Consider the following 20,675-nt stretch of genomic DNA (forward strand, 5'->3'; position numbering starts at 1 on the left):
GGCAGAAAGTGTCTGAACGCTCTGGTTAACGTAATGAATTTCACAAAATTAACTGCATTTAGGACGCAAAGCTATTTTCAGAAATGAGTATCTGCAGGAAAGTTTTCAGTTATGTAAAGGCTATCGTTCATCTTGACGCACCCTATGATTGCATATATCAAGCAGATTGCTACTTAAAGCTAGCTCAGTATTCTTGACCCTGAAGACAAACAAAGGTATGCCTTAAAAAATGAACAGAGGGCTCTGGTAGAGATTTCCAATATAAAAGTGGGTGACTTATTCAGAACTTTTATCGCACTAAAACCTTTCACTGTGGAGGTCGAGATGAAAGATCATCGTGACTCAATTTTGAACAGCTTTTCAAAGGGCACAGTAAAGACTTTCTTATGGCAATAATTTCTTATGATGGCACTGGTTACTTCAGATACGATAGCATTAGGCTGGTGAGAAGTGGGATTCATTTCTAGGGTGGCATCTTTTTGTAGTCATAACACTACAGCGCTAGCGAGCAGTTCCAGAATTCTGAGGGAACAGAGGCAGGAGGCCTCCGACGCCATCATGTTCTCCGGTGGCTAAGTACCGCTGGTTAGGACTATCTCTACCACAAGTAACACCACCTCAGGAAAATCTCGGAAGTTGAACAGGCTGTATGGCGTGTAGGATCCTGTTCTCTACAACATGATTGAGGCACACTGAAGGGAGAGAGGCCCGGACTGAGAGGATGACGGTTTTATGATTAAGACCGCTGTATGAGGAACTTGGATGTACTCCCTTCCTTCTACAGGGAATTCTAAGGTTTCCTGACAGGGACTGGATAAGCCCAGAGTAGTTGTGGAGAGAACTCTCCTCACTGATGCAGGAGCAGCATGACTTACAACAGAGCGGGGAAGCGCGGGTTCTCGTCCCTGCTCTCGCACAAACTTCTGAGGGATCTTAGGCTACGTGACTGAGCCTCTTCGTACTTTATATATACATTTTTATTTCTCAAATGTGTTTAGTACCTTTCTCTACCTCCTAAGGCTCAAATGGGATAAGACTGTGGAAACCGTTTTAACAAATACATCACGGTGGATAAACAAAGTGTTACTTTTTATAACTGGATATTTAAAAACGTTAATTTTGACATTAAAAAGTAAATAAGACTAATTTTTAGATTGGTCTCCTTAGCAACTTCCTTTTAAGACAACAATGTCAACAAGAGTCTAAATCTATGCATCTTTATAGGTGAGAAAAGAGAAGCCGGAAAATGCTATTTTGGGGAAACTCAAGCAGTCCATTGTTGCTATGTATTTTTAGCTCTGATATGAAATTTCTAACTCTTGAAAAAAATATAAATTTAAAAATAGATCTAGTAAAGTTCAACAAATTCTAATATTAAATACAGAAATTCAGAAAGGTTCAATTTAATGTACTTTGTTGCCATGGACAATACATGATGGACAGACGGCTTTCTGGGCAAAAAGCATGAGGGTAAGACTGAGCAGGATACAGAGTCCTAGCAGACCGTCTCGCTAGGATAACCAAACATAATAACGTGGTGGTGGAGATCCCAAATATAAATGACATTTCCTCAACTCCAAATTGCATATTGGCTAATTATCAAACTAAGGGTGAAAGGCGTATGAGGAATATTTCGTTTTACTGTTGTTTATGTAGAGAATGGCTGTAGTGAACTATAATTCTCTAGCTGCATTGTACAATATAAGGCAGAAGTTTGAAATATGTCCCACCAGAAATGCATTATGATTTTCTTTCACCTTTTTTTTTTTTAAATAATCGGTCTAAAAACCATCTAGAAAGAAAGGCTACTTTTTGTTCGATTTTAATCTCCCCAATTTGGTTTGTTTTTCAATTCTGAAGTTTTGCTTTTCCCCCAATATCCCGCAAACAGCTGTAGACATGAAATGGTGTCCGTGTGTCAAAGAGCTCGTCAAGGAAAGCTGCCAGTTAGTTTCTGTACTGATGCCAACAGCCGATGTTGTCAACCAAAAGGTTCAATTTTGTGAAAGACCAGAACAAAAACTCATCATCCTATTTTTACAGCAATTCAATGGTATCTGGTACGCAGCGGCTACTCCAATGTCCGAAACAGGGCAAAGTGCTGTAGGACTTAAACACTGCTCGTGACAGATCCAGTCAAGAAGACCATGAACTAACTCGGGCGTCGTTCGCTCCAAGGACCCAGAATTAGCTCACCAGGGGGGTGTGTGGCCACATTCTTCTCTGTGTCTGTGAAGTAAAGTTCACGGTATTTACAGTAAGAAAAAGACCTTCCACTGCTCGCGATGTATCTGACTGATAGCAAAAAAAATTAGTCATGCTTCTTTTCATATCACATGATGGTGGCAAGACGAAAGAACATGCTTGTCTAACACTGTTTGGTTAAGGGTAAATTCTCTGAAGACAAAGCATCGGCAACTGACTGGAAGGCCAGGTATCGGTTCATCTTCTTTAGTGTAGCTCTTCAACCTTTCAGGTACATATTCCAGAATCCTTTAACATATGCAGCTATGGTGTCTCTGTGACAGGGCGTTTCTGTTTCAAAGTGTCAATGAGGGATAAGACCCCCCGTTTTACATTGGTTGTGACTCTTCTGGTCACTGAGTCTGCTGGCGGAGGAGGTGGTCGAACTTTCTGGGAAGGCGGCCTGGCTACCAAGCACTTCTGATACCGTAGCTGAAATAAAACAAAAGTTCGTTTTACGGTTGTTAATGATGTGTCATCCCTTCTCTTTTAATTCACCAATACACTTGCTTCCAAAATGTAATGACCTAGCCCCTAAACATAAACCCAAGAGTTCATTTCTTACTGTGGGTATTTGAAATGTTCTTAAAAGATCATTAGGCTTGGGGCATGGGGGTGGCTCAGTCAGTTAATCACCCGACTCTCGACCTCAGCTCAGGTCTTGATCTAGGGCTGTGAGATCAAGCCCCGCATCGGGCTCCATGCTGGGCCTGGAGCCTACTTGTAAAAACAGATCATTTGGCTCAACAAATGTGCTGTGGCTTTTGCCATCCACCTCTACCCTCGACTTGTTCTCTTTCTGGATTGGCTGTAGTTTATATAACAGTCAAAGAGCTAAAGAAAAGGAAAATGATGGGGAGAGACAATGTTCGAGTTTTGTCAGAGACAGGTACAACTCCGTACGGTGAGGTGAGTGCTCATGGCTGACGGGAGCCAGCACGGTAGGAAGGGACAGTCTGAATCTAGGCTCTGTCACTCATGTCACTTGTATGACCCCAGCAAGGTATTCCGTCTCTCAGCCTTAGCTCCTTCCATGTGAGATGGCACAAAACTGGGACCCTTACAGAGGGTGTTACGGTTAAGGAATTCTTGCAGAGTGCTGAAAACAGGCCTAGCCACGCTGAAGGTCTTCATAAATGTTTGTTCCCCTTCCCGTTTTCTGCTTTAATAAGAATGATGTGTAAAGATTTCAGGAGACATTTTATCTGCAAGTCTAAATTCTAATGGATTTTAAAATTTTAAGTAATCTCTATACCCAATGCGGGGCTCAAACTCACGACCCCAAGTTCAAGAGTTGCACGCTCCACCAACCGAGCCAGCCATAAGCTCCTAAATCCTCATGGATTTTAAAATGTCCATTAGCACTACTGGCACCACAGACAGTTTCTCTCCTTCAGAAATATAACACAACCCACCCGCTTTTATATTAATGGAAAGATAAGTAATTCTTCAAAATTAGGTAAGAAGATTAAAATTTACCAAATACGGTTTTTCCTAATCCTAGCACTTTAAAATAATTAATTCCATGGCTGATTTTTTTTTTAAAGATTTTATTTATTTATTTGACAGACAGAGATCACAAGTAGGCAGAGAGGCAGACAGAGAGAGAGGGGGAAGCAGGCTCCCTGCAGAGCACAGAGCCCGATGTGGGGCTCGATCCCAGGACACTGGGACCATGACCTGAGCCGAAGGCAGAGGCTTTAACCCACTGAGCCACCCAGGTGCCCCCATAGCTGATTTTTAAAAAAGACTCTACTTACATATCAATAGGTTCTTTACTGTAGTGTGAAACAGGCTGAGGCTTCCCCAGGGGAAGCAGACATAGACTATCTTTGGGAAGGACTCGGCCCCTTTCGACCCAGTCATCCAAGAAAGGATTGCTCCCGCTGCCTCCGTGTGAGCTAGCTTGCTAGTCTGCATCACAACCCAAACACACACCTGCCAAGCACAGATCTGCACACGGGCAGGGGGGCCGTCACAGGGATGACGGCCTAGGTCATCATGGACTAGGAATCTCTACTGGGAGGTGTGTCCAGCATGAGCCGACACCTCACATGATGAATTTCATGAAGGCTCCCGTGCTCCTCCTGGATTTCACCAAAATATCTTCAATGGGGCCTATGCCACACAGCTGCAAAAGATGCCTAATGATTAAGGAGAGCCCAGAGCGTGTGTCAGCATCAAAGGCATTTTATTTTATTTTATTTTATTTTATTTTTAAGATTTTATTTGTCAGGGGCGCCTGGGTGGCTCAGTGGGTTGGGGCCTCTGCCATCGGCTCGGGTCATGATCCCAGGGTCCTGGGATCGAGCCCCGCATCGGGCTCTCTGCGCGGCAGGGAGCCTGCTTCCTCCCCTCTCTCTCTCTGCCTGCCTCTCTGCCTACCTGTGATCTCTATCTGTCAAATAAATAAATAAAATCTTTAAAAAAAAAAAAAAAGATTTTATTTGTCAGAGAGAGAGAGTGCACAAGTAGGCGAAGTGGCAGGGAGAGGCAGAGAGAGAAGCAGGCTCCCTGCTGAGCAAGGAGCCCAATGTGGGACTTGATCCCAGGATACTGGGATCATGACCTGAGCCGAAGACAGCGGCTTAACCCACTGAGCCACCCAGGTGCCCCACCAAAGGCATTTTAGAGCGTGTGAGTTACTCATGAGCGACAGTTCACAGAGATTCCTGCAGATCTGACTCTGGAAGAAAGCCACTGAGTCACAAATGCTGGGTGTGTAGGAAAGGGTGTAGGGAAGGGTGTGATGTTCTCAGTGCACCTTAAACTGGACCGGCTGGGCCGCTTCAGCTGGTCTCCCTATTACAACTAAAATCGTAAGCAAATGCGCAAAAATGGTTTCTCGGAAAGAAAATGACTCTGGGAATCCGAAAACAAACTGTAACTAGTGATAAAGCGAATTATTTGTCACCAGCATTTAAAATGTACAATTAAGACGGAAAGCCATTCATTTTATGACTAAAACCATCTGTTACGATCCTTGTTCAGTTTCAGGAAACACCTAAACAGCCACCCGCCATCTTTGCTTGACTGGATGCTTCCATTTCCTACTGTCTTCCTTCCGTCTCCGTCTCCCATGCTAGCTCCGGGGGTTCCTCTGGACCCCTCTGCCTGCTCTGCCCTTGCCACCCCCACCACCCACACCCTGCCGTCACTGCAGGCGGGTCCGAGTTCTTAGCCTCCCAGCTCCACAGCACTTGACAGAGGTCTGCGGTCAGAGGACTCCGGCTGGTGAGCCCAGGGCACCAGCTCCTCCCCCTCTTCCTCCCTCCCCCGCTCTCCATTCATAGGTGTCCTTTAAGGGGAAAGTCAGTGGGCTCCCTTTCCTTGTGCCTCGCCTTGGCCACCTAGAGCCCACCTCATCCTCTGCTCTCATTCTTCACCAGCAACTGTGTGTTCACGACACACACACGACAGAGAACTCTCGCAACCTCCCTCAACGCCACATGTTCCTCTTGGACTCTTACCATCTGTCTAGTCTCGAGTCACCATGACCCAATGAGGAGGCTAAACCCTAGCCCTAGGCTCTTAATCTACCATAAGACTTTGCCCCAACTGTATATATGACCCCCATTTCTTTTTTTTTTTTAAGGATTTTATTTATTTGGGAGAGGGAGCAGACCCTCAGGAGAGGAACCCGCGCCCCCCCCCACCGACCGCCATTCCAATCCAGCTTGGCTAGCTAATTTCCCTCAGTCTAAAAAAATGTGCAAATCCGCCCACCCCCATCCATAAAACGAGAAACAAACCCCCTTACTGTTGTGCTTTGAGCTACTGCTTCCCTGTCAGGCCATGGTCAGCTTTCGGGGTCTCTGCCTCTTTTTCCTCCCAGCCACTTCTCGGTCCAGTGTGGTCTTACACTTTTACTTATAGCATATTTGATACACAACAGAAGTTTGGATTTTGGTTTATGGGTCTCCCCCTTCCATCCTGGTCCTACTCGAACTTCCTACAGTCCAGCCCCTAAACGGTGGATTCAATTAAATGAAGAACAGGTGCTTTAAATTCAGTATTGCTCATCCCTGGCTGGGCGATTCTCTATGACATCCCAACTCATCTGCTCTTGTTCCCTCCGCTGCCACGCTCCTGGTTTAGAACCTCGGAAACTCTCATGTGGACCCGTACAATGGCTTCCTGCCTGAGCTCCCCACACCAGCCCTGCCCTTTCAAACCCGTCCCCTCCTTTGGTTTCCTTTTTTGGGGGGAGTATGCTTTTAAAACCCAGTATCAACTCATCAGTCCTACTTAACAATGTCTGCTGGAGAGAAACGCCTTGGCCTCACTCCCCAGGCCCTTCACGATGAGGACCTCGCCTCCTGTACTCGGGTCCAGCTCCCCAGCCTGCTGCTGCTAGGGATGACCACCCACACCAGGTCTTGATGCCTACATTCATACTGTTTCCTCAATTTTTCTAGAACTTCTTCAGGCACTGAAGCATCACTGGTGCTCAAAGGATATTTGCAGAATGAAGGATGAGGTATTTTTGTTTATTTGAAATCCTACACGCGGTACCAAGAGTATGATTCTGTCACCTGAAACACTCGGGGTTGAATGCAGGCCTCGTCGATGACCACCTCCGTGTCCTAAGGCCCGTTCTTTCCTCTGAGCCTCGGTCTTATACATAAAATGGAACTAACAAATCCCCTACAAACAGTCATTGTAAGGACTGAGTTCACGGATACAAATTAAGTATTTAAGACCAACGTGCTAAAACCAACGATCTGAAATAAAAATCATTCAACCCACCGGATTTTTTAAGTACTAAGTTGGTTCTCAACAGCACCAACTCCTACATGCCCCACATTTCCTGGCCATACCCTGAAATTAATCAGGGATCGAGAATTAAGATGCTCAATCTGGGGCACCTGGGGGGGTCGGTCAGTTAATCATCTGCCATCACTCAGGTCATGATCCCTGTGTCCTGGACTCGAGCCCCGCATCGGGCTCCCTGCTCCAGCTGGGAGTCTGCTTCTCCCTCTCCCTCTGCCCTTAGCTTGTGCTCTCTCTCTCTCTCTCTCTCAAATAAATAAATAAATAAAATCTTTAAAAAAAAAAAAAAAAAGAATCCTCAATCTGTAGATTTGAAGAGCCCCACTCCCAGGGGTTCCGGAGTCCCTACAGAATGTGGCTCCAGGGACGCCTGGGTGGCTCAGTTGGTTGGACGACTGCCTTCGGCTCAGGTCATGATCCCGGGGTCCCGGGATCGAGTCCCGCATCGGGCTCCCAGCTCCATGGGGAGTCTGCTTCTCCCTCTGACCTTCTCCTCGTTCATGCTCTCTCTCACTGCCTCTCTCTCAAATAAACAAATAAAATATTAAAAAAAAAAAAAAGAATGTGGCTCCATGCAGCCCGGCTTGCTGTGGGTGCCCTCGGCTGCTGAGACGCCAAACAGCTCGTGAGGAGGGACAGCATCTGCAGGGCTGACAGCAGGACCCGGCAGAGTGTCCCTTGAGAGAGGAGCCAGACCTTCCTGTAGTTGAGGAGCTCTGCCCCGGAGGCAGGGGTGTGGAGGCGCGGCAGCCCCCCTCGGGGACCACTCACCATGCAGGCGGCCTGCACCGCCTCTGACACGTTTCCTGCGTTTGGCTCGCACCAGAACACGTGGCACTCGAAGCGCTGGTTCCCGGTGTCCATGATGAAGGCAAACGTATGCACGTCCTTTCCGACGCCCATGAAGGACAGGAATCGCACGCGGCACTCCACCAGGACGTCCTCTTCACTCTGCAAGACACGCTGCTCAGCAGCCCGCTCTCTGGGAGGCCGGCAGAGTCCGGGACCGGTTCGTGGCTTGAGCCACAGACTCAAGCCCAGAGCGGCCGCAGAGACGCTGGTGTTTAAGAACAGAGAGCTCGCCTGGATTTAGAAAGGACGTACTTTCCTAGAAAGGCCAGCTTCTCAACGGGTCTGGAGAGGCCATCCCTGCGAGCTGGGGGGGGGTCTCACTGACATCTAGGCTCACTCTGAACTTCACCCAGGTATGTGTGTTCTCTTGTCTGGCTACCACACCCCAAGCCCGCACATTCACAGTGGGTAGGAGTGGGGTCACGTAAACTTCTTAGGCTTTGCTCACACAGAGCACCCGGAGGCTCAAAGCCCATCTGGCCAGAACCTGCTGGAAACCTCAGAGCACCAAGAGAAAAGGAGCCACAGGATCTCTTTATCCGGTTCTCCTTGCCGTGCTAACTAGTACACTGAATCATATTTCTATCTGAAACCGTGTAGAAAAGCTGCCAGATCACTTTTCCCCCACAAACTGGTGTCCATATGGTGTCCATATGATGCAGGGTAAGGAAATGCTCGGAATTCATTCTTGGGAACACCACACCCTCTGCAGCGACCATATGCAATTTCTGAATTAGTAAACACATCCAGAATGTTGACTTTTGGATCATTAACATCTTGACTTACTAACTATTCACTCAGGTGCTAAGGAATCCTTTCCCAGGCCACTGAAAGGAGCCTGAGGTGCCATGTTTTCTAGGGAGAAAGGATGTTTAGGCTGAGATCTGGTACCGGCCGGCTGGGCGAAGGGGCAGGGCACAGAGGGGCCGCGCCTGCAGATGCTGAGGGAGCCAAGGGGCTGACAAGTTTAAAGACTGAAGACCATCCAGCCTGGCAGGCCGGAGAGGCAGGCAGGGTCAGTGAGCACCTGACTCCTGACTCCTTCTGAGATGGTGGACTGGGCTCGAAGGTGAGCTCCCAGCAGACAGAATCAAGAGCAGGCGATGCCTCGGGGTCTCTCCGTGACAGGTGCCTCATGGAGGCAGAACTGAAAAGCGGCCGACAGTCTGCAGCTGACCGCTGGACCGAATCCTGAGCTTGCCGCTTCTCGCTGTTGTGGCCACAGGCGTTTATTCGCTCTCCTGTGCCTCAGTTTCCTCAGCCATACAACTGGGATAATTTGGTCTGAGGCGAATGCCGACCTCTCTCAATGACCATTGGCCCCTGCTCCTACAGACAGAACCCACCCCAGCACCTTCCATGACTGAAGCAGCACCTGTGGCCCAACTCTAGACAAACAGCCCAGACCACACCAAAGCCTGGAGAGTTGTCAGAAAACCAAACCCGAAGGAGTGACTGCCGGCCTCATACAGGTCCCTCTAGCAAATAAGTTCATTCTCTGGGGCACAGGAGGAAGAAAGAATTGGGAGCACCAGAACAGAAGCTCCTTAGTTCAAAGAAAAGCAAAGTGATGCAGAGATCCAGGCACGAAGGACAGAAAAAAAAGGTTTTGTTTTTTTGTTTTAAATGCAGGCAACTTTAATCACAACTCACCATAACCACCCTCCTCCCCCAAACCCCACCCCCGAGAGGTGAAGCCTTGGCTGAGTGTCCACGTTTCAAGGAAGGTTACCGTATCCAAAGTTTCACCATAACGCACACAGACCAATCGCATGTCCGGTCCTGCTCACCTTTTCACTGATGACAGTCACGGTAGCATCAGCCACATTCATGTTCACCGATGGCCAATCCTCCTTGTTGGATGAGGTCATAAGATTTTCTATGGCATTGTTCAGGGTATCCATTCCTGTGGATGGAACAGATCGTTGAACAAGGTCCTAAAACCACTTATCACCATCCAGTGTGGGCCCAAACCACCCAGCCAAACTGATCAGTTGCTGTTTTATTTATTTATTTATTTGTAGTCCCAAAAGACATTCGTTTGAGCATTTCATTGCTTGAAAGAAAAAACAAAATGCCAGCTTCTTCAACAAAAGAACGGTCATGAGAACCCCTGGAGAGATGGAGTGGGTGGTGTCCTGTCTCACTGGACCACGGTACGACTTTCCAAAGAGTCCCTAGCCCCGAGTATGTAGATAGTATATAAGCAAACACTGTCTTTTCCTAAGCAAGGGGCCCTGGGGAAGGAACAGAAGTCAGCACCTGCCAGAAGACCCCACTCTCACCCCACCTTACTTTGCCACTTAAACGAGGAACTTAGACGAGGCATTGCAAGGAGGTCCCGGGACCGCGTGCCGGCCCAGCCAGTTTCCGTGGCCGTGGGTGGGGGGAACCGTGACCCGGCTGAGGTGCAGTCACAATTTACCCATCTCAAGTGAACCATGCAAAAGTTTGTAGTGTAGGCACAGAGCGGGGCAACCACCACCACAACCACTTTTAGAACATTTTCGTCACCCCAGAGAGAAGCCCTGTACACTCTGGTGGTCTCCATCTGGTTCTTCCCAACCCCCTGGCCCTAGGCAATGACTGATTTTATTTCTCTCTCCAGAGGGTTGTCTCTTCTGGATGTATTGTACACAGAGAGTCCCACAGTACGTGGCTCCCATCCTCCGGGCCGGTCCACGCTGCCGCCCATGTCAGTCTGTGATGCCTCTTTACCACCAAATACAAGTACGTGATCTGGCGGCATCAGTTTTATTTTTTATTTTTTTGATAGTATCACATTTTACTAATCCATTCGTTGGTTGGCGGATTTTTGTTTCCACTTTCTGACTATGGTGAATAATGGGGCTGTGAATGTTTGTGGGGACAGATGTTTCCATTTCGTTTGGGTACACACCTGGGGGCAGAACTGCTGGGTCCGGAGGTGACTCTGTGTTTTGACCTTCGGAGGAGCTGCCAGACTTTTTTCCAAAGCGGCTGCACTATTTTCCCAAGCAGGGCATAAGGGTTCTGACCTCTCCTCAGCCTTTTCTACCCAGGGAAAGGCTCTGTCTCCCAGCCTGCTGTCAGCTCGGTGTGGCTGAGAGGCTAAGTTCTGCCCTGGGGATGGGAGCTGACTGCGGGGTGTGTTGCTTTGGGGTCACGCCTGGAAAGGGGAAAGAGGAGAGCTCCCTCAGCCCTTTCTCCCTGCAGTCAACAAAGGACTAGAGCAGGTTCCCTGGCTCTGGAGACGGATGCTCCCTCTGAGAAGGGCAGTACACTCTGGAGCCCTGGATCACATGTCTCCGGGCCACTACGTGAATGACAGTGATGTGTCTGCCTTGTTCCCATCCCTCTATTCTGGGGACCATGTGACCGAGCATGTCCCCTGGGGCTCTTTTGATCAGGACTGTTTGTGGGCTGTGGCTGGTGACAGGGCAGGGGTCTCCTCCCACGGGCTCCCAAACACACGCGCAGTGAAAGGATGCAGTGCCACACGTACCGACCGGCTTGTCTACGGGTAACATGCCCAAGTACTGCACGTGGAACTTCTGCACCAGCTCAGTCTTTGGTGTTGGGAAATCTACTACAGGAAACAAAAGCAAGAGATCTTTCAGTGGTTCCAGGACACATACAAACACAGCCACCGTTCTACGTCCGGTCTACGATGCCCAGAGCAGCACCCGTGCCACTGCGTCGCATTTCCAGAGGAAGGCGCAGCTCCCACCCTGGGAGGAGAGCTCCTATCCCAGCAGACACCAGGCCTCTGCCAACCAAAATCCCACTCCACTCTCATGTCTGGGCATGGAAGCAGTGAAAGCTGCCGCTATCTGCCTCACATATGCTAAGGAATGGCTTCCGATGGCCTGTCTCTGAGGCGCTTGCTGCCAGGAGAAGACTGAATCACACAGGGCATGGAGACAGCAAAAGTAACTAAACAGAATCTCCCCAAATAGCTACATTTCTATTTTACTGAGCTGTAACTGACATGGAGCATTATGTCAGTTTCAGGTGTGTAAGTGGTGACTTAATTTTTGTTTCTACTGCAAAAATAATCACCACAATAAGTCTCTCTGCCTGCCTCTCTGCCTAATTGTGATTTCTGTCAAATAAATAAATAAAATCTTAAAAAAAAATTCATCTTTATACTTAAGAAAAACTTTTTTTTCACATCAACCCACCTATTTTTAAACTAGCTGGCTTTACCCTGGCTGTATCTGAATTAGAAACCACGAAAGATAATACTCTTTCATCCTGTCCGATAACAGAACTCATCCTGGCCTTTTGCACCTCATCCCGACGACACAAAATTAACTCCACGCCCAGGAAGACCCCTGGCGCTTGCTCGGCCAGCGTCTGGGCTGGAACGTGGTTTCTCAGGAGCCAGGCAAGGGTCTCGGCTCTGGCTGGGACGGATAGTGCCAGCCTGAGGAGAGCGGCTGCCACTGACCTACCTTGCAAGGGCACATCGAGGTTCACATTGGCTCTTTCCTGTAAGGAACTGCAGGCCAGGGCTTTGGCATTCTTCCGTTCGGCCATAATCTGAAGAAGAGAAAGGACGCCCGTGGTCCGTGGCTACAGACCCCGTGTCTTCAGCTGTTCCTGACAGTCAAGGGGCTGAGCTGACTTGACCTCCAAGTCAAACAGGCTTTGGTCCACGGCTGACTTCCCACCCCTGTATCACTGAGCTGCTCTCAGAAGGTGCTCATTTTCCCCGGGAGTAACGGGTGAAGGACTATCCCTCCAAGCGGCAGTCTCCTGATGGCTCGGAAATGACTCCTCCATTCACCAGGCTCCTGCCTCTAGTGAAACAACCCAGATAGCCTCTGCTGGCCCACAGTGGCCAATGGGACCCAGTAACGGACTTCTCCCATTGTTTCTGAAGGCTGACCTCTGAGCATTCTTATGAGTGCTTTGGGGAAAGTGTTTGTGGGTTCAAATCCCACCTTCACTACTTACTAGCTGTATGACCTTGGGCAAGTCACCTGACCTCTTGTGCCTCGTTTCCTCTTGCACACAGGAATCCTAGTATTTACATCCCCAGTGATGTTACGGCCGTTCTGAGGATTCAGTGTCAGCGCTTGGACATACGCACTGCTAGGGGGACTGGTCTTCTCAATCTATCAGCGGCCTACTGAATTGGCGGTCTGCTGCAAGGGGCACGAGCGTCACTTCTCACTCCTGTTCACACAGCGCTGTTGGTTTGGGGACTGATAGAACCCCGCCCTTCAGGGACCCCAGGAGTCACTCACATCTTCATTCCCAGGCCCCACTTTGCGTTCCGGGTGGGACGGAAGTCACTCCCCCTCCCCCCGTGCTCCCTGCCAGCCCTCTCCCGCATGCCTGGGGGTGGGCCAGGCGGCTGCGGCCAGTAACAGCAGGACATTTCACGGAGCTCGTCCTCTGTGCTAGGCCATGTTCTGGGGGTTGACATGGGAACACAAGCTCCACAAAGACAACGATTTTGTTTCTTTCTGTTTTAGTCCCTGCTGTGTTCTTAGAACTTAAAGGTGTTCCGCGTGACTAAATGAAGGCAAGGACAAGGATGGAGCGCTGCGAAGCTGCAGGCCGTGCCCAGACAGGTGGACGTGGGGCTAGGGCAGAGGGTGATGGCTGGGCCCAGAGCAGGGGATGCGTCCCCGTCCCTGCTCCTGCCCCTCCCTGAGGACACATGGCTGGCACCTGCTTTGCCTCTGCTGCTCAGACCCCAGGCCGCAGCCTGGGCACGGCTAGCCGAGGCAGCATGGCAATGAGGCCGGGCTTGACAGCTGCCTCCAACCAGAAAGGTGATGGCCAAGTCCCGTGTTTAGATTCCATCTGCGGGGTGGGAAGGCCTGGCTACAGGACACCGGGGACAGCGCTCTGGGGAGCTGGCCAACCGTGATCTGAACACAAGACGGCAGGTGATATGGTAGCTAAAAACATCTGTCATCCCCGTACTATACTCCCTGGAGGTCAAGGGACAGAGTGGCCCGCGCTCTCTTCTCTACTGGCTCACCCTTGGACCACTGTGTTCCTTTAGGGGGAATCAGCTAGAGTATGCAGAAGAAGAAGGGGTAGGAGCCTGGTAACCTTGGGACCCAAAAGAGATGGGGGTGGGGATTCTGGAGGAAGGAGGAAGACTGGAGCAGGAAGACCAGACAGATACCTGTCTAGCACCCCCAAACGTACAGATGCGGTCGCCAGCTTCACACGTCTTCAGACAGAAAAGGGCTACCCAGCCGGAGGGACAGAATGGAGGAATCCCTCTCTGTTGCTCTAGATCACATATCTCAAGTAACCACGTGGGGTTTCCAGATAGGCTGATTTCAGGTTCACGTAATCAAGAACCTCTAACAGCCAGAGCTGCTCTATAATAGAACAGTCTCCTGAGAGGTGCAAGACCCTGTTGATGGGGGTCAACAGAAGTCCCAGGCAGAGGGGGAGGATATTTCTATCAGGACTGCTCTGCTGGAGGGAAGCAGGGGTAGAGGGGCTGGTCCAGCGAGGCCCAGCGGCCTGTCCTCACTCTGAGGCTCTGGCTAAAGCAGCGGATGTCACCAGCGGGAAAACCTGACCACACCCCCGTCCTTGCTCAGGCGGTGAGAAAAGACAGAGGGATGCACCACCGTGTCCAGACCCACCTTACCTTGGAACAGATTTCGTGGAGACTCGTGGCGATGGCTTTTGCTGGTGTGTCACATCGAAATACATGACATTTCAAAATTCTTGTATCTTTGTCTCTTGCTACGTAAGCAAAATCTCTGTGCAAACAACATTTATCAGCACGTTAGAAAAGGAACCTCTGAGAGTGCATGGTCTGGTAACGAGCGTTAGCTGAGCGAGCAGCCAGCAGGTCAGCGGGGAGCAGAGGAGGTAGCAATGGGTAAAAACAAAACTCAAACTTCAACAGTCACCTAAAACAGAACAATTCCATGGACTTAAGAATTCACTGCTAAGTAAAAGAACAACAGTGTTTCCCAAAGTCAGGGTCCTGAGCTCCTGCAATCTCTTATGACCCTGAATGAAAGCTGAATTTCTTACGAGCCTTCTATCTACAGTGACAACAAATACTATGGTTACAGAAGAGAATAACGACGAATGTGCTGGTGCAGTGGGGGCAGACGAGAGGCTCTGTCCCTGGCTGCTTTGGGAAGGCACAGGGATCTCCGCTGGAGGTAAGCCTGCCCTGTGTCACGCGCGGTGGGGGTCTCCGAGCCCGGCTGCAGGTCAAGGCACTGAGCCTCGGCCTGTCCACACCTGCTTCAATACACGCTCCCCCAGCCTTCTCCCTCCTCATCTTCAATCACAGTGTGGTGTCCTCCAGGCTAGAACCCAGAGGCCTTCCTGTCTCCCCCAACTCCCCATGCGTGGCCTGTTCGACATCCTGAAAATGTCCCGAACCTGTCCTCTCTTGCCAGCACTACCTCCTCTCAGGTGTTCTCCCCAGTGCGTGCTCACGCTCTCTGTGCCTCTGTCACTGTGTGGGACTCAGGGCCGGGCGGGCAGCGTCTGCAGCGCTGCCATGGCGACCCATACACACACGGCCCTTACGAGCGGACATGTCCATGTGTGTTCATGGGCTTGCATTCCCCACAGCGCCCTGAAGCTCTGTGCAGATGAGCCGTGCCTGAGGTACCCCCCATCCCCAGTCCAGGCCTGGCCATATAGGTACTAACCGTGCTCCTTCCTCCTTTAGGAATAGGGGCTGCATCCCAATTTCCCGCGGGTAAGCTGGCCCTCGGTCAGAGGTGTGAACAGCTTCAGGACCAGGGACTGAGGGGGTTGCGTCTGGGCAAGGAGCTGGCCCAGACTCAGGAGCGAGCACGGTCTTGCTCTACAGTGTGTCCCTGAGGCCTTCCCAGTCTAGTCTCAACCACCATCAAGACAACATATTATCTAAAAAAGCAGTAAGAGAAGCCCTCCCTTCTAGAGACTACGCTCAGGGGGAGCCCTGTTTCTGGCCCCCAACTCTCTGGGTTCCTCTCTTTCATGGATGGATCTTAAAAGAACATATGCAGTGTCTCACCACACAGAACTGTCTTCCTTCAAAATTCGCTGCTCCGCTGCCATGTCTCTGAGGCCGAATCTCTTTGGGTCCATGATCACCCAGACGAAGCCCAAATCCTTTCCGGATTTCTAGAGTTCCAGAATCTGTCCCACCTATTCTTCCAGCACCCTTCGTCCAACCACACAGCTCTCCCCTCTGTTCCAGAAAAGGCAGGTCTCCACTCACGGAATCTTCTCTTGCTTGGTGACCCTGGCCTCCCTGTACTGTCTAGGGGTCACTGCTCCATCCACTCTGGTCGATCCATCCAGCTCACAAGCCTGATTGGCCCTCTGGGCCCCAGGACCTTGCTTGTGTCTAAACACTTACAGCATTTAAATTCTGTAGCAAAAGGATAAGTAAGAGCTTGTCGCATCCTCCTTTTCATACTTAGTGCACGGATCTCAACGCGTCTTGTTCTCTCTGAGAGAGAGTCAGGAACAGCCAGAGAGCAATGATTTGGGATTGGGGCAACCCCAGTTCTAGTCTCATTCCTGAGTCCACTGAGCTACACAACCTGGGGCAATGGAGTCTAACCTCATCTTCAAGTGAGAGAGGTGAGAACCAGGATTTCCAAGGTTCCTGTCCAGCTCTGACATTCAGTGAGGTAGGCTTCCGAGACCCAGCCTGCTCCTCGGGACCGCCGGCCGGCCCGCAAGCACAGGACTGCAAGGTTACCATCCAGGGGATGGAACCAGCCCTGATCTAGAAGCCACGGGTCATCCTAGCAAACTGCGGCTCTGTGCCCTCTCTTCTTCCATATGCCGCCCCCGAGGAGTAATTTTAAAAAAAAAATTATTATTATTATTAATCTTCATTTTCTTCTGGCTCCAGGGAAAGTGATGAATGCCTGAGGCAACCATCTGGAACCCACATCTTCCCAAAGGAGCAGCTCAGGGGCCGCAGGCTTTGTCTGGAGGATTCTGACAGCTCTTTTTTACAGCTTTGTCTTTTCCCGTCCCTGTGTGGGTACCAGGCTCATAGATCAGGGAGGTAGGAATCTGTCAGCTCCTGACAGCGTGAGTCCTGCGACTAGCCCTCGGGGGCTTTCATGGGCTTCCCAGGAAAAAGCAGGAGTTCTCGCCTCCCTGTGGAGGTGAAGAGATTGGCCCATCTCTCCTATCGGCTTCCATTGGGAGCTGCCGGAGCCATGCTCAGCACTGGCAGGCCCTACAGCCGCAGATCTGAAGAGGCAGTGAGTCCTTTCTCAGACCTGGGGCAGAGGCAAGTTGAACAACTTCCTTTGTGTGCAGTGAAATGAATGGCTGATCTGATTTAATCCTTCTTCAGAATGAAACCCAAACGTCACTTAACGGCCCCTCATTTCTTAAAAAACCTGCTCTAGCCGACAGAATAAGGACCCTTCTGAGATGTTCACAGCCTAATTCCCAGAATCTCTGATTGGGTTACCTCGCATGGCAAAAGGGGGTTACAGGAAAGGACTTGAGATGGGGGCTGTTCCCTTGAATTCTCCGGTTGGGCCCAACACAAGTGCAAGGGAAGAAGGACTTGGCGTCTCAGGGACAAAACGGGAGCTGGGGCCACCAGCCAAGGAAAGCAGGCAGCCTGTAAAAGCGGAAAAAGGCCAGGAAATGGATTTTTCTCAGGGAGCCGTTAGCCCCGCTGATGCTGTGATTACACCTGGAATGCTCATGTTAGATTTCTGATCTCCGGAACTGTGGGGGAATAAATCTGTGTTTGCTTTGAGCCACTGTTTGTCATCATTTGTTAAAGGACTAAGAGAGTTGCCAGTGGGCTTTACATTCTCACTAAATTAGAATATGATTTAAAACTTATGTTTTAAAAAAATACTCCCTTCCTTTCCCTTCCCTTTCACAAATGCCTTCTGAGCCACTACTACGTGCCTGGCAAACACAGACAAGCTCAGCCTGGAAGTCCGCTAAGGATGCAGGCGTCCAGTGGGATTTGAGGAGCATCTTAAGTATCATAAGGACCTGACCAGGGTGAGAAGGGCATGGATGGTTCCACGGAGCATGAGTAAAGGCACGGAGGTCAGTCAGTCCACAGAGTGGCTGGAAGAAATACTGGTCCCTTGCAGACTCCTAGGCGCTGTGATGGGGGGGCAAGGCGGGACCATGGGGAGGGTGGACCTGCGTCCTGTCAGCAGCCTGGCCCTCCGAGCCTTGTCATATGGCATGTGACCCCATACAATATGTGTTTTAAAAGGTTTCTTTGGGTGGGATAATGTGGTTCAAGGGAGACGCCCACCGGGGGCTGCTGCTCTGTGTCCAGGTGAGAGGATGAGCACGAAGCAGGCTAAGTCAGCATCTGTGAGAACAGGGTAGAGGAGACAGAGGGAAAGGAGGCCCTGGAAGGATGGCTGTGGCAGATGAGGGGTAGAACCCAGAATAACTCTCGGGTCCCTGCTGGGCCAACTAAGCACTCTTGTAGTGGGGTCGGGCGGGGGGGGGGGAAGCTCACGAGCAACAGGTAGGACAGTAAGTCAGAGGTACCTGAGGGCGACCAGGTGGCAGGGCCCACCAAGCACGTGGACACTCAGTACGGGGGCTTGGGCCTGTGGTCTGGGCTGGAGACATGGGCCTGAGGAGCAGCTGAAGTCAGGGCAGCAGACGAGTGCAGAGAATGAGAAAAGACAAAATGAGGCCTAGACTGGAAAAGAAAGGCATCTAAAGGCCTCGCTGGGGCAGAGGGCCCAATGAAAGGGTAGAGAAAGAGCATTGGGGACAGGCTGGTGCCAAAGGCATCAGAAAAAGAGGGTTTCAGGAGAAGTCCCGAGGGGTATGGAGGCTGGCCGTTTGGTCTGAGCCACAGGAGGGGAGAGAGGTCTGTGGTGACCGGGCCTCCTGGGCCTCTTCCGTGGATGAGCGAGCCTGGGTCCGAGCTTTAGGAGATGAGAAGGACAGAGTTAAAAGAACACAGTTCATCTGCCATTCTTCCCCCCTTAAACTTCTCATTCTGGGACCTTTCAAACACACACAGAAGTAGAGAGGACAGTCCCCATGTCCCATCATCCAGTTTCAACAACGATCAAGACGTTGCCCAATGCGGCCTTTCAGAGAGACTTTTTCCAATCAGTGTCAGGATCGTGAAAGACCTCAGGCTCACACGTAAGCGCAATCTGACCTTTTCTAGAGATCTTCATGTATTCTGAGGGGGACGAGAAACCTCCACAAATATGGTGTTCCCGACAGACTGCAAACCTAAAAGAGTGCGACCAGCTTAGGGCCACACATGTAAATTTGGGAGGAAAACACCAGACGCCATGGGGTGTCCTCAGCCAGGCGAGGCCCACGGTGGCTATGAAACTGTATGAGGGAGAGGATCAACCTGCTGCTGGGGCATTTTAGGAACCTTCGCCTGCAGAGCCCATCCTGGCTCTCTGGACCGCTACTTCTTTCCTCGGTGCCGCCAGGAGCCCTGGGGCTGCAGCTGCCTGCCTCTCACAGCTCAGCAGGGATGGGCTCACATGGGCTTCTATGCACCCACTCTGGCTGACCAGGCATCCCAATGGACAGCATCCTCCCGGGCTTCAGTGTGCTCCTTTAAATCCACAAAGTGGGCCCCAGTGATCTCTGAGGTCCAGTCAGAACACAGCTCCTATTTTTTCCAACAAATTCTTCTAGATGTCTGTCTGAGACATTCTGTCTAGCACTCAGCAGCAAGAACCACGTTTGTCCCTTGCTCTGGCTTGCTCCCTTTACAACGCCGGATGAGGAACCACGTGCTAGAAGAGGCTCTGGTCCAGTCCTCTCTGGAACCCCCACATGGAGCTGTGCCCCACTATTTCTCACAGTCATGCGAATCACCGTGTTTCCTTTAAAAACCAGGATGTGGCAGGTTTCTAGCTGCACCGATCTGTGCCCTTTCCTTAAACTTTCACAGAAATGTGCACCAGGAATCAACTACCTTTCACCATTCATTTACTGAGCCCTTGGGTTTCCCACTCTGTCTGTTCCTATCCTTTTGCTGTTCTCCCTGGTAATTACTCCCCCAGAGGACCAGCCTCCAGTTCTGTCAGGGAAAAATGTCAGTGCTAAGACATCTTACATGACAGCCTCAAATTTCTTAATGGCAAGGAGAAAGGACAAAAGAATGCTTTCATTGTTCTCAGCTGAACAGCATTTTAACCTCCCTGCAGGGGCTTAATTCATTTTGAGGAAATGAATGGAGAAACGATTCTTTATTCAAATGGATTCTATTAAAAAAGAGCCAAGACAGAACTATTCACCCTTTCCCTAGATCTCTCCCCTGTAACCCCCTTACATAAATGGAATCTACTTTTGTTTCTCTCTCCTGGTAAGGAGCTTATGTGGCACCTACAGGACTCCTAGTGGGGTAAGCCAGGCAAACTTTTCAAAGCCCTGTCTACAGGAGCCCAGAGAGGTGGTACCTAGAATATTTCAGTGACATGAAATCTTATTTACTTAACGAATCAGCCTGTTCCAACGCAGGAATACTGGCGAGCCGAAATATATATATATATTCTTTCTGAATGAGGACCTGAAGCTCGCCTCCCTGCAACTTTGGCTCGTGGAATCGAGCTCTGCCTTCTGAAGCAGCCCAGAAGGAGCGGACGCTGTCAGCTGCAGGACAGCACAGGCCTGGGAGGAGCTCCGTCCCCTCCTTTCTAGGGGATTCCCTTCCATCCAGACTCTCACCACATCTCCTCTGCTAGCGCTCCTTACCCAGGCGCCACAAAAAGACAATGTCTTCCACATCATCCGTGTTTGCTCACGTCAAATCCATGCTGTTTGATGCTGGGAAACTGTGAAGGCTGCCACGTGACAGGCATTCGATTAATGGCAATTGTCATTAT

The 20,675-nt window shown here is 50.3% G+C and overlaps 1 protein-coding gene across 13 annotated transcripts in view; it reads right to left on the bottom strand.

Annotated features, from left to right (window-relative positions):
- Nucleotides 1–484: 484 nt before the first annotated feature.
- APBB2 (amyloid beta precursor protein binding family B member 2) overlaps nt 485–20,675 on the bottom strand; it is a 370,851-nt gene continuing 350,660 nt past the window's right edge. For 12 of the 13 annotated variants that reach the window (XM_047719169.1, XM_047719167.1, XM_047719168.1 and 9 more), the window contains 6 exons: nt 14,480–14,594; nt 12,306–12,393; nt 11,354–11,437; nt 9,660–9,775; nt 7,789–7,968; nt 485–2,676 (listed from right to left, as the gene is read on the bottom strand). In XM_047719169.1, the coding sequence (XP_047575125.1) occupies nt 2,509–2,676; nt 7,789–7,968; nt 9,660–9,775; nt 11,354–11,437; nt 12,306–12,393; nt 14,480–14,594 (751 nt within the window). In that variant the 3' untranslated portion in view covers nt 485–2,508. Of the gene's footprint in view, nt 2,677–7,788; nt 7,969–9,659; nt 9,776–11,353; nt 11,438–12,305; nt 12,394–14,479; nt 14,595–18,351; nt 18,451–20,675 lie in introns of all 13 variants that reach the window. The other variant, XM_047719175.1, reaches the window with a different exon arrangement.

The sequence above is a fragment of the Lutra lutra genome, chromosome 2, assembly GCF_902655055.1.
Source record: "Lutra lutra chromosome 2, mLutLut1.2, whole genome shotgun sequence".
Classification (NCBI taxonomy): Eukaryota; Metazoa; Chordata; class Mammalia; order Carnivora; family Mustelidae; genus Lutra; species Lutra lutra.